Genomic DNA, 12,314 nt, shown 5'->3' with positions numbered 1-12,314 from the left:
GGCACATAAAATCCTTCCTGGTAAACTTGGGGATGACTCAAAGACAAGGCTTGCTTAAGCTACCCAAACCCAACAAGTACGTTTTATAAGTCTAACGCAATATGCTGCAAATCAAGGAAGCAGGGCCCTGTGAGACTGAGGGCTGTGTTGTGGGCAACAGCAACTGAGAGAGGTGGTTTGAGATCATCACTAATAATACCCTAGAAAATGCTCTCAGCGTATCTGAAAGGGCTGGCTCTTCTGATCATTCAGAATATAAAAGAAAAGCAGAAAATACCTTTTCATTACAGATACTGCAACATCACCATTAGACCACTGATGAGTCCATACATGTGGATTTACAGAATAGAACCCAGTGGAGAACCACCAAAACAACATGAGTCTTCAGCTGTGAACCTGAAGGTCAAGTCATTACTCAAAGAGAGGTTGCAGAGATGACTAGATCACAATGGACAGGTGATTAGAAGCCAAGCAATGAGATAATAGCAGGAAAGAGCATGAGCTTTTCAATCCCACTGAAAAAACTATGACATCAAAAAGCTGCAGTCAGACAAATTTAACCTCAAAATAAGGTAAAGTTTCTAAAGAATAAAGGTAATTTAAGCAGCAAAAAAGAAAATCTTTGGCCTTATAATCACTCTGCAGTCTTCATGGCAAGGCAGGATAATTTCCCAAAGGATAAGCTTTCATTTGGTTTTGAGGGAAAAGCTCTGTGATACTTGAATGAAGGTCAAGCAAGCTGATCTTAGCAGTTCCTCTGATCTTAAAATCCATTTCATTCCAATGGGCCTTACATATAGAGAAGCTTTTACACATGCATTAAGCTGCTCCTAGTGTGCACAGGTCTGGACCAAAACAGCAGAGTAATTAGAGTCAAAGTCAAAGGTTACACTGGAAAAGTTTCCAATTGAGTTAAATCAGTTCACTGAGACCTTGGCTAAGCAACAAAATTCCTGGTGTAGCAGGGGCTCTGCTGCTAGAAGGGAGCTTTTGTTGATGCGGCTTGTGGTTCAGAGAGACAGCTCAAGTGCAAGGCCAGGAGACATTCTGGGGTTGGGTGTGCTCTATCAGCACCAGAACTGATACAGACCCAGAGTCCAGCTCTGCAATGGGGCACTAAGTATGGGAAAAGTATGAGAGAAAACAGGTTAGTGTAGTGCTAGGCAAAATTCATGTTGATCTATTCAGCGGGCAAGTGCAAACCACCTTGTTAACAATGAATCAAATGAGAGTTTGGGAGATGAAGCAACTCACCTTGGATCAAAATGCATGCTTGCAGCAGAGCCAAGCAGAGAACTCAAATTCTTGGACTCTCAGCTCTGCCAGACCTCCGTGTTGCACACCACTAGATCCAAGTAACTGTAGCTGAGTTTCTTGCTCATCTAACACAAAACTGCCTTTCCAGTTTTCTGTCAGAAAGGTGTTTCAGGAACTGTGCAACCTTTGGCATGCGATTTAGCAAAGCCTGGTCTCCATCCTGCTGTCTGCATTCAGTTCAGAGGGAGTGTCCCAAGAACAGCAGAGAAATTGAAGTTGCAAAGGGTAAAGGATGGGGAAAGAAACCAAGCATGTGGTCAGACACAGGACATTTGTGGAAGATAACCAGAGAATATAAACCAAAGGTAGCCCGTAAGAAACAAAGCAAGACACGAAGCACTCAATTTATGCTAACATGCTCCTGGCAGACTCACAGATTGTTCTAATAGGAAAACATGTTAGGAGTGAATTGAGCAGGGCATATCTTTCTCTTACTGAGTAGAGCCTATTCTTGTAGCAAACTGATCCTAAATGTCATGTCATTCCGACTATTCTGATTCAATAGTGCTTTAAAAAGTCTAAAGAAGAGGTTTTATCCTTTATTAACCTATATATAATTATGGGCCTGGATTTAACTACATCCAGGCATTTCTCAGGAATTCCTGTTTTGTAGTTCTGGCCAAAGTGTTATGCTAAATTTAAAATGGAAAAATCAAAGGCCACCAAGGTAACCTGCGGACTGTTTGTGCAGTGAAATAGTGGTCTCTTTTTCAAATAGAGTAACTTTGAATAAATCTCAGACCACCAACATGGCCTCTGCTAAAAGCAGAGCCTTTTATTTCTGGCAGAAGTCCATTTTTTTGTCCTATTTCTCAGTTTTCTCATTGCTGATACATGTGATTTCCAATTATAGATGCAAAACTATGCAAGCATATCTCTGAGTCCTAGCTGGCACAAACATCCTATCGGAGTGTATTTGCCAGAGCCAAAAGACAGGGATTTGACTCCATATGAAATCCAGATTTCTAGTTACTACTAGGACTATGACAACAAAATAACCATGATACAATATTGCTATGGTGCTGAACAGGAAAGAGGTGATGGACACAACGTAGGAAGGGATACCTAACATCACTTGCTGCCATTCAGTATCCAATCGAGCACAGGGTCTCCATGACTGTTGTCTTAATAGCAGTAGAATAGTTCAAGGATGCTGCTAAGTAGGCTTCAATTTTTTAACTGCCTCAGTTCTTATTCTCCTTATTGCTAGGAAAAGAACATTTTCCAGCCAAGATGCAACTACTTTACAGAATTCAAAGCAACAGCAGATCCATCTGTATGCACAACAAACCTCTCTCTCCAAATCCTACATGTAAAAGTCAATTTCTTCACATTTAAACTCAAATGATTTACGGCAGAGACTTCTGCAAACCACAAAATGCCCCAAGCTAGCTTCACAGACAGTTTACATGCCAAAGTATGTGTTCCATGTGCTGAAAAGGTGCATCTCTTGCTGTGTGCTCTCTCTCCCCCTTACAAAGAAAATGGCTTGTAATAAATGTGATATATCCCAGGTACCTAACAGAGAACTCTTAGACCTGCATGATCTAAAGTAGCACGGGCATGTAATTAAGATCTACACATTCAGTGCTCCAGGTGGTCATTTTAAACATTTAATCACCCACAAAAAACTCCTGTGTATCACATTTCCTCACCTGTAAAGCACCTGCTCAGTAAAGGCAGGTGTTAATTCTGTGGACTTCACAATCCCTAGAGATTCCAGGCATATCTTTTGGGTTTGTTTTGTTTCCTTTCTTTTTGTGTACCCAGGAAAGCGCCCTGTCACAGCAGACAAAGGACTGGGGACAGTCCTCACAGAGCCAGCACTGAGCACAATAGCCGGACGGATGGAGCCTGTTACAAACAGGTGACAGCCACAGACCTGCCCCAACAGGCTCTTCTCCACCTCGAGTTTCAGACATGTTATTGCTGCATTCTTCCTAACAATGACTTTTTATGGGGGACAGGTCTCAGTCCTACCCTGCTCTTTCAGAAATCAGGAGCAAACTCTCCACTGGTAGGACTTAAAAATGAAAGATGACAACCCTGCAAAATATTTTATCCATTTCACCATTATATTTCATCATTTTATCCATTTTTCATTGTCAGTCCAGGAGACAGAAAAAGTAACAGGCAGAAGTTACTTTGTGTTGTTACACAGCGCATGCTCACACTGCCCTATCGCCACATCCCAACTGACAGTGACACTGTGACACTGGAGGACCTTGTGTTTTCAGTGTAAGTACTTTGGTGCAGGGACCATTATGAATTGTTGGGGGTGATTGTAGCAGGCAGCACTACCACAAACAAAGGTTTAAAAGACGAACAGAAGCAGCAACGGGAGCTATGAAATGCAAATAGAGTATTATATTTTCCCTAAAGCAGACTGCTCCAAGAGGAGAACAAGATGTGCTCTGTTGCCATGCAATTCAATTCTTAATACAGCTACATAATAAGAAAAATAAAGTCACCTAGGTAAGTCATCCTTCTAGTAAAACCTGGTTATGTGCACCTCTAAGACATGAAAAAGCTACTTGTTTTAAGTATCTGTTATGTGTTACTGGAAGACATGCAATGACCATATATCACAAAGGCTGCTGTAAACTTTATACTATAAATGCCTCTCCTGAAACGTCATTTTGAAGACTTCTGACCAGGCTGCTAAAATTTTGCGGTAATATTTAGTGCAAGAAACACATTAGAGAATATTTAACTAAATCAACAGGTCGAAGCTAAAGGTGCTGTGCTAGGAAATGCAGATCCTAATCAACGACACTGTACTCACGAAAGCGATTTCGACAGATAAGCCCTATTTTTATAAGCACCTGCAAGATTTCACAGATCCCTTTGTGGCAATAAGGAAGCTTTAATTGGTTGGTTTTTCAGATCACTTGTTACAACTTGCTCTTCTCATTCACCGTCCCTGTGTTCTTTTAACATTCCTCCCTTTCCTATTGATGTTCAAATTGACTGAAGGACGGTTTCCAAAAGGCTGCTGAGAAGTTAATGCCTTGTGATTCTGCTGCCATAGCAACTGAACTTCTGTTGGGCCTCTGACAACTTCTGATACTCTTTTGTCACCTTTATAAGTGAAGTCTTTCCCAGCTACAAATATCCCTCTTGCCTAGTTCAATCGGGAGGGGAGGAAAGGGAGAAGATAACCAAAATTCTGCTCAGAAAGAGTTTTACACGAAGCAATTTAGGTTATTTTCCTGGAAGAATATTTGGTTTTGACCCTGTGCATGGTGTGATTGTGCTGGGCAATTACACCAGCATATTTTTCATCAGGAAAAGGTATTGTAAGTAAAACCTATGCTGCTACCCAGCTACACTGACAACCTGTCTAAAGCATTTACCCATATCTTGAGTTATTATTAAACCTTTCATTTCCCCATTTTTATGCAAACAAACCCCACATTAGGGGAAAAAGGAACCCAAAAATATCAGTGTTCTACATTAACTGATAAAACATGTTTCTCAGCAAAAAGACAGGGAAATGGGAAACATACCCTAGTCTTATTTCTATGCAACAAATCTCCAGAAGTGATCAAGAGAGCCCACAAACTATATCAAGAATCATTTGAGATAAAGGACTGCATTGTTCCTCCATACATTGGCAATCAGCCACAATCAGAAACTGTTCAAGCTCTGTGCCATCCTATTTTCTTCCTGGCAGTTTAAAAGTATGTTAGCTGTGCTCCCTTTACCTAAACCACAGAACGACACACAGCCTTTTAAAATACTCTTTCTGGTGCACAGGAACAAAAGTAGAAATACCCTATTAAAACACCACTAGCACACTCTTCGGTCACATCACAAAGTGCATCCCCTCTCCCCACAAAAGCAAGCTACGACCCATTCCAGTTCAGATCTAGTTTCACAGGAAGGGCTTTACCTTCTGAGCCTAATTGTTCAGTCTAAGTCCATTCCCTTCTCAGCTCTGCGGGCAGTCTCCCTCCACCTCCGTTCCGATTCGGAGCCCTACCAGAAGCGATGTGCAGAGGGCTCCTGCTCTCAGCGATGCAGCTCCCGGTGCAGCGCCTGTCACTGCACTCAGCGCTGCGCCTCGCTCCTCTGCTCTGCTCGCATTCCCCTGCACACACCCACCACAACAAGGAAATAATCCTCCCTGCACATTAAACCCACTCTGCAGGGACTCGGCCAACCCATTCTGCAAAAGGCAAAGGGGGAAGAACACCAGCCCAAGCAGGGGCAGGACCATTTCTCATCACTTGTGTGTCATTATTTGATGTTGATACAACTCAGAACATTTTTCCCTTGGGAAGAGGCATCTGCTGAGTATGCGATTAGTGCTCTCTTTCTCTGGACGTTATTAAATATTACTTCCACCACTTCTGAAGAATTTATACAGCCTCCTGGGTGTTAGTCTAGTTTTGTCAGAAACACTTAGTTACACTGAGATTGTTATCCTAGTCTAATTTAGGTTAATGCAGGCAGAGTGCTGAAGACACTTATTATAGAATAGTTAGGGTTGGAAAGGACTTTAAGATCATCTAGTTCCACCTCCCCTGCCATGGGCAGGGATGTCTCACTTCTCCCACTTGTATCTCTTTATCCCTTTGAACATTTTGGGTGCTATCATGCTTCGGACACACTCTATGCACAGTTGATGAATTTACAGTGGGCGCTGTCCACTGACCCTGCCTGATCTCTCAACAGGTATTTTCCATAATCAAAACGGTCCTGTGGTGTGCATAGACCTGTCTAAAAGGACAAGTGATCACAGCATGTGCTTCTGCTTTTTCTTATCGTTCACCTGGGACATTCAGGCAACAGGTTCATGTTTTCTCAGTTATTGTAACAGCAGTAAAACTAAACACAAACGGAGCAGATCACACAACTGACAAAGCAGGCTCCAAACTCCAGTGCTGCTTCCCATTTGCTGGGTAGCCTTTTCCCTGCATTTTTATGGAGTGTGAAGGTGACAATGATGGTGTGAACTAGGAGATACTGGTTGAGAGCCAAGTCTCCTCAAACCTGCAAAACACCCAAACCAGTAGACAGCTAGTGCTATGAAAACAGAAGGGTGATGTATTCTTCAGGGATGTTTCTTTACCGCAGGTTTAACATACCACCAAAATAATTTGGAGCCATCATATCATGGGTGTTTGTTCATTAATTGCTTCATTTATGAAAGCGTCTAAAAACTTACATCACTTCAACCTGTATTAGCAGTACAGGTTGCATCATTAAAATCCAGTCAATTGCATGTTTTGTTTGTACTTCTGGCATAACGACTATGAAAACAGGCTTGCTGATTATTTAATTCAGCAGAAGAATATATGTGAGCCTTTCATTTAACATTTCTGAATGGAACTGAAATAAACCTCTGCTTGTTTTAAGAGATTCTCCACATGGTTCCTCAGCCTATGAAGTGTACTGCTTTAAGAACACAGGACAAGAAACATGACCATATTGAAGTACCTAATGAACTCTGTACTGCATGGATCTTTGCAGAGAAAGGTGATGTTTTCATGTGAGCTATAAGCCTACGACTCCTTAAACAAATTACTTAAAACAGGTAGGCTACCAAGTTCCCCTGAAAGTCAATCAACTGAAGCATCTGAATACAAATACTCACATGAGCAAAGTTGCTTAAATGGGTAAGTGCTGGCAGAAGGCACATGCTTGAACAACATAAACAGGCTTTGCTCGAATAAATCATTTACAGTTCGTATGGGAACCACCAATGTTGTTCTGTCACCTCTTCGTTATTCATTTATTTAGAACAAATTCATTCACATGTAAAGTACCAGCAGAAACTTCTCCTAACACCTCACAGCACAGGTTTTCAACTCTAGCTCTGAAAACAATGCTTGAAGAACCTCACAGGCTGTTCTGCTCACGTTCTTTGCCTCTTAAACATGGATACGGTCTCCTTACGCAACCATAGCAGCTTTTGCTGTTTGTGCTTTCACCCTCATAATTATTGTCATTTATTTCTAACTTCAGAAGTCAAGGTGTCTCAGAACTGACATCTTTCAGAGCTGTTGCAGCACAGAGGAGACACTCTAAACTTCTGGCACATTAAAGTAACACCACCTACAAGTACTAAACCTCCTTCACATCAAATACCGCATCTTAAGTTACTCCTCCTCTTTAAAATCAGGGGAAACTCAGCATAAATTACAATATCAAACCCACATTTAGGACTTGACCTTGCAGGCTGAAGCCAAGGGAGCCTTCTGGTGCCCTGGCATTTCTCTTTTCAGGTCCATCTGTTGAAATGGCATTAGGCCACTGCTTACAAGGTGGGGTGCAAGTTTCAACAGTGTGCACAGGAGATGATCACAGGGCAGGCAGCAGACCCTTGGACCAGGAACTCGAGCTATGCACAGCCAGGAGTAATCACACAATGGCCATTTATTTCCAAATTAATAAGAAGCAAGTAGTGTTATAAAAATCAATGGGTAGAGTAGCAGGACGGTTGAGGGATTTGATATATACATCTCCATCTGTAGATCATGAGATCAAATCCTGTTCATATCAATAAGAGCCAAAAAAAGGGAAAATTGTAAGACCTGAGTCTTATTCTTGGGTTTTCTGCATGATTTCATGCAAAATATCCACCTATCTTCCACAGAAGTTTTGCAAGAGACTTTAGATAAGCAAAGGTGAAATACATGGATATAAGCAGGATTCACCATTCTCTGAAGTCAACGGAAAGCTTCTCATTGACATACTTAGAGTTAAGCCCTGGAGGAATAGTTATATTGTGTGTGATAACCACATTAGACAAAAAATGCTCAGGCCAGCATCTTTCAAATAGCACAATACGTGCTAAAGTTTACTTATATTTGTGGAGTTACACATTTCTACACAGAAATTTGTGGGATTAGGATCTGATGGGCATCTTTCAACAGGCAAGTCTTGAAGCTATGAAAACAATAGCTTAGTGGAAAGTCTGTGTGAAAGTCCTCACTCTTACTATGCCATTACTGCCTGATAAAAACGTTTTTTACCACTTGTTGGGAAATGAGTGATTTTTCATAAATAAAGATTCCTTTCTGCTGGAGAAACCCAAGGAAGAGCACTGATCTCTGTTGCCTTGACAACACTGCCTGAAATGATGTGTTAAAGTATCCAGTATGCTCAAGACAGTTGCAATATCTATTTCACATTGGATACGTACCACATTTATTGTGTTGGCATGCACTCATCTATCATCTGTGACTGTGTGCCAAATCTCAGCTGACTTAAACGCACATGATATTTTTCTTGCATATTTTCATGGCCACTGAAAGTTGTTCCATCTGTGGCCTAGAAAAATGAGCAACCTACCATGATAAGTGGGCATTAGCAAAGTAAGTACTGTTTAATGCAATTATCAGCTGAGCAGAGGGATTACTGGAGGGACTCCATCCTCTCAAGGCTTGAATCTCAGGGTCTGAACTCAAACCTTGGCCTTTATGACAGGCTGTGCAGAGTGTGCCTACAAGGGGCACAGCAGAGCTACTTCTGAGATGAAGACTTGCAGGTCTCTCTTGTTGGCTGCTCACTGTAAAAGACTAAAAGCCTGATGTTCCATGCTAAACCATACTGAGGGACAAAACCAAGCAGGAGCTGCAAGTAGAATGTTGCAAAGTATCTCGATTTCTCTTTAAATAATAATTTCAAACAAAATATCTTTTACTGGAAAAAAAGAGATCACCAGCCTCTGTGAACCCAAAGTGAAGTTTCAAGCCATCATTTCCTTTCAGTTTTTCTATAGACTGTCCCAGATGTAATATGAATAAGCCACAAATAGAACAGCACTACAATGGCATGCTGCTCATTGCTTCTGATCCATTAGAGGGAAGTGTTTGTGCACAGCGTACTGTGTACTTCCCTCCAGTTTCTTCTCATCATTGATGAAGACGATGAAATAGCATGCTCTGCACCTGACAAATTATTTTCTTGACAAACAAAATGGAAGATACTGATCAGTGAATTTACTACTACCATTTTTATTAACAAAAGTAGTAAAAAGGTAAAATACAAAGTGTTTTGTTTTTTTTCCCCCCACTGGATGTTAGTAGCTATAACTTTGGCTGGTCAATGATGCCACAACCTTTACCTAGATAATTCCTCTGACTGTGCTACTTTACATGAAGAAATGTGGTTTCCTTCCCAAGACAGGCAGCAGCACAAGAGACAACTCACATGATATAAATCATCAAGACCACCCAAATTTGCCAAAGAAAACAAAGAGGTAAGACACTAATCCTCCTGTGAGAATCTCGTCTAAATTAAAACTTGAGATGTAGTGAAATGTTGTAGGTGATTACCCGTCCAGGATAAGGAGATTGTGAATGTCCTGCATCAAATAGGTCTGCAGCCCTCCCTGAACTGTGGCATCCTGTGCTGTGAATTATGTTTCGTGGCCCTATGGCTGCTTCCAATCTCTCATCTCCATTATTACCAGAAGATTTAAGTCATGCTCTGACTCCATCCTTTAGAACACCTTCTCTGTCTAAATGCTATACAAGTGTTGACACAAGTTTTTCTCATCCCAAGTTTTGACTTATCAGTTCCTTTAGCCTAATTTAGAGGCATTAGTACTGCCCCTTTGGAACTCAGCATCTCTGACAGTGTAAAAGGTTTCTAGGATGAGCCCACAGTTCTCACAGATTGCTCTGATTATTGAATGTGAGCTGCTCACCTCTATCTTCTAATCTTTTCAAGCACCGTTTAGTAACAGAAAGTGCTTGAATGTCTCTTCTGCATCTGCATTCCCAGATGATACCTGAAGAAATCTATTCATGGACTATCCGAGCTGCTAATACATACTGGATGCAATTAAGCCAATTGTCTGAATGGCCTCCCTGACTACATAGTATGGATTTCTTTTGTGAAAGTTTCTAAGGATTTGTCCAATCTACACCTTCGAGATAGCAGTCAGTTTCACTATATGAGTAGTTCAACTTCTACAGGCTTCAGCAGTTTGGTCTTAGTTAGATATTGAGAACTACTGCTGCCCTCTACTGTATTATCATGGGTTGTGCCCTGAGAATCAATGAAAGCCACAAATACTGAAGGAAGATTTCTACTTCTACCCAGAACTTAGTATGCTTTATTTCTATGTATTGATAAGATCATTCAATCACTAACGCTGGAGCCAAGCTATACAGCCCACCTCTAGACCTGAGCTCAAAGCTTAGGTTCTTTCCATAGAACAGAGTTTCCTACAGGGAGGAAAGGTACCAGTTTTGCTTCTCGTATCTCAGTGATGGTGTGACAAGGAAGGTTCCCTGCATTTTTGCCCTTTAAACATTTCAATGATGACCCAGAAGGATCCATGCATTGTTCACGGATTCCAGTTCAAAGGCGACTCATCACAGCCATGGGAGATGGAGATCAGTGCAAACAACAGAAAATACACATCTCTAAAAAGATTTGGCCAGTTTCAGTGAGAACACTGAGAACTCCAAATTAGAGTCAGCAAAAGAGATGGTTCAGATGGTTTCTGCCTTCTTGTTTCTGAATGTATAATGGACCTCGCTAGCACATTTCTCTCTCTCTCACAGGTGATTCCAGTACTCAACTTACCTCTACAAATACATCAAATAGACACAGAATAAGCAGTGCAATAGATTTTGCACATCACCATTACAAGAGAACCATAGGAAACACAGATCCATAGAAACTAGTGCAATTAATTCCCCATCACACACTTTTCCTGATGACTGCAAAGCTAAAATGTGGAAAGTATTTCTGAAAATCAGCATCTTCACTCTAAAATCAGCAGAAAAAAACCCTTTCCTAAGATAGGTTTTGCATTCTCTGCAGTTGCAAGAGGACATAATGGGACACGGCCCAATTCTTCAGCTCTAGTTTCCAAAATACCTACCTCTAGGACTTTCCCGGTAATGAACTGGTGACATGCTTCGCATTTGACTCCAAAAAGAACTTGATAGTCCTTTTCACAATAAGGAGCACCATCTCTGAAAGAGGAAATCCACAGATTACAACCCCCCTTTTAAGAGAGAGGTTACAGCATGACTTACGCTCTTCCTTTGTCTTCCGTCTGGAGCTCTTACACACAGCAATAGGCAAATGGGAAAGAAATCAAGGGAAGTATTTTGTAATAGAAGTAAAAAGCCCCAATATATTCTCATCAGTGCTTCTTAGAATTATTCCTTAAATTTATCATGGAAAGGCATCCAGTACAAACCACCGAAGTAAATCCCATTTTTTAGAGCAGATTGTAGAGCTGGTGCTGTTTTAGGGAGTTTATGTCCATGAGTACGAGAGGAGATCACAGTCTTTATTATAGGCAGGTAGTTTTTGATCACATCAGCAACAAAACCTTTGGTAGTCTGTGAGAGTATAAGCAGTTACTTCCAGGTGTAAAGTTATGTTGGTTTTCAGTATGAACAAGGCATATAAAGTAAAAATGGAAACATTAGTCAGCTTAGGAGGATTTCTCTTTTGAGAAATTACAGATGCTACCTTTTATTAAATGTTATTCACCCCTTAATGACAGGTTTGTGAAACACACTGTTTCCCTATTTCCTCTCTTTGTTACATGTTTGAAGGGGGCGACAGAGACTGTATCTTCACTCCCTCTACTTTATCATTACACCACTTTTCCCTGCTCTTTTCCTCTACACTTCCTCCTGCTCAAGCCCCTCCTCATTAGCTTTGTATATGGAGACGAGAAACACAGTGTCAGGTCAATCATATCACATTTACTCTATTCTCTAGCAAATGCAAGCAATGGACAAGTTTCTACTTTTTCCCTCAAAATCACATTTTGGAAAGCAAAATGGCTAAAAGTTGTATCTGGCTAACACAGGAAACACATGCAGGAATTCACCTAATCCTTTATGGGAACATGGAGATATATCCCCTTCCATACTGGTATTAAATACAGACTACAATGATTAAACACCACCTTTCAGTTGCACGTCTCAGTTTTCTTTCCCAACTCAGCTCTCACTGAGAACAAAGGTTTTGGTGTATATGTAAAGGTTATCAAACCCGGATTTTGACAG

The 12,314-nt window shown here is 41.0% G+C and overlaps 1 protein-coding gene across 1 annotated transcript in view; it reads right to left on the bottom strand.

Annotated features, from left to right (window-relative positions):
- The window catches only part of ABLIM1 (actin binding LIM protein 1), a gene marked incomplete at its 3' end in the record, with an annotated part of 83,836 nt that overhangs the window by 54,731 nt on the left and 16,791 nt on the right, over positions 1 to 12,314 (bottom strand). Inside the window, exon 4 of the mRNA XM_080621717.1 lies at positions 11,168 to 11,261. Coding sequence (XP_080477843.1) covers positions 11,168 to 11,261 — 94 coding nt within the window. The remainder of the gene's footprint in view (positions 1 to 11,167; positions 11,262 to 12,314) is intronic.

Source organism: Psittacula echo (genome assembly GCF_963264785.1).
Source record: "Psittacula echo genome assembly, chromosome: 6".
In the NCBI taxonomy this organism is placed as follows: Eukaryota; Metazoa; Chordata; class Aves; order Psittaciformes; family Psittacidae; genus Psittacula; species Psittacula echo.
The sequence above is the reverse complement of the archived record's forward strand: the minus strand, read 5'-3'. Positions and strand labels throughout refer to the sequence as shown.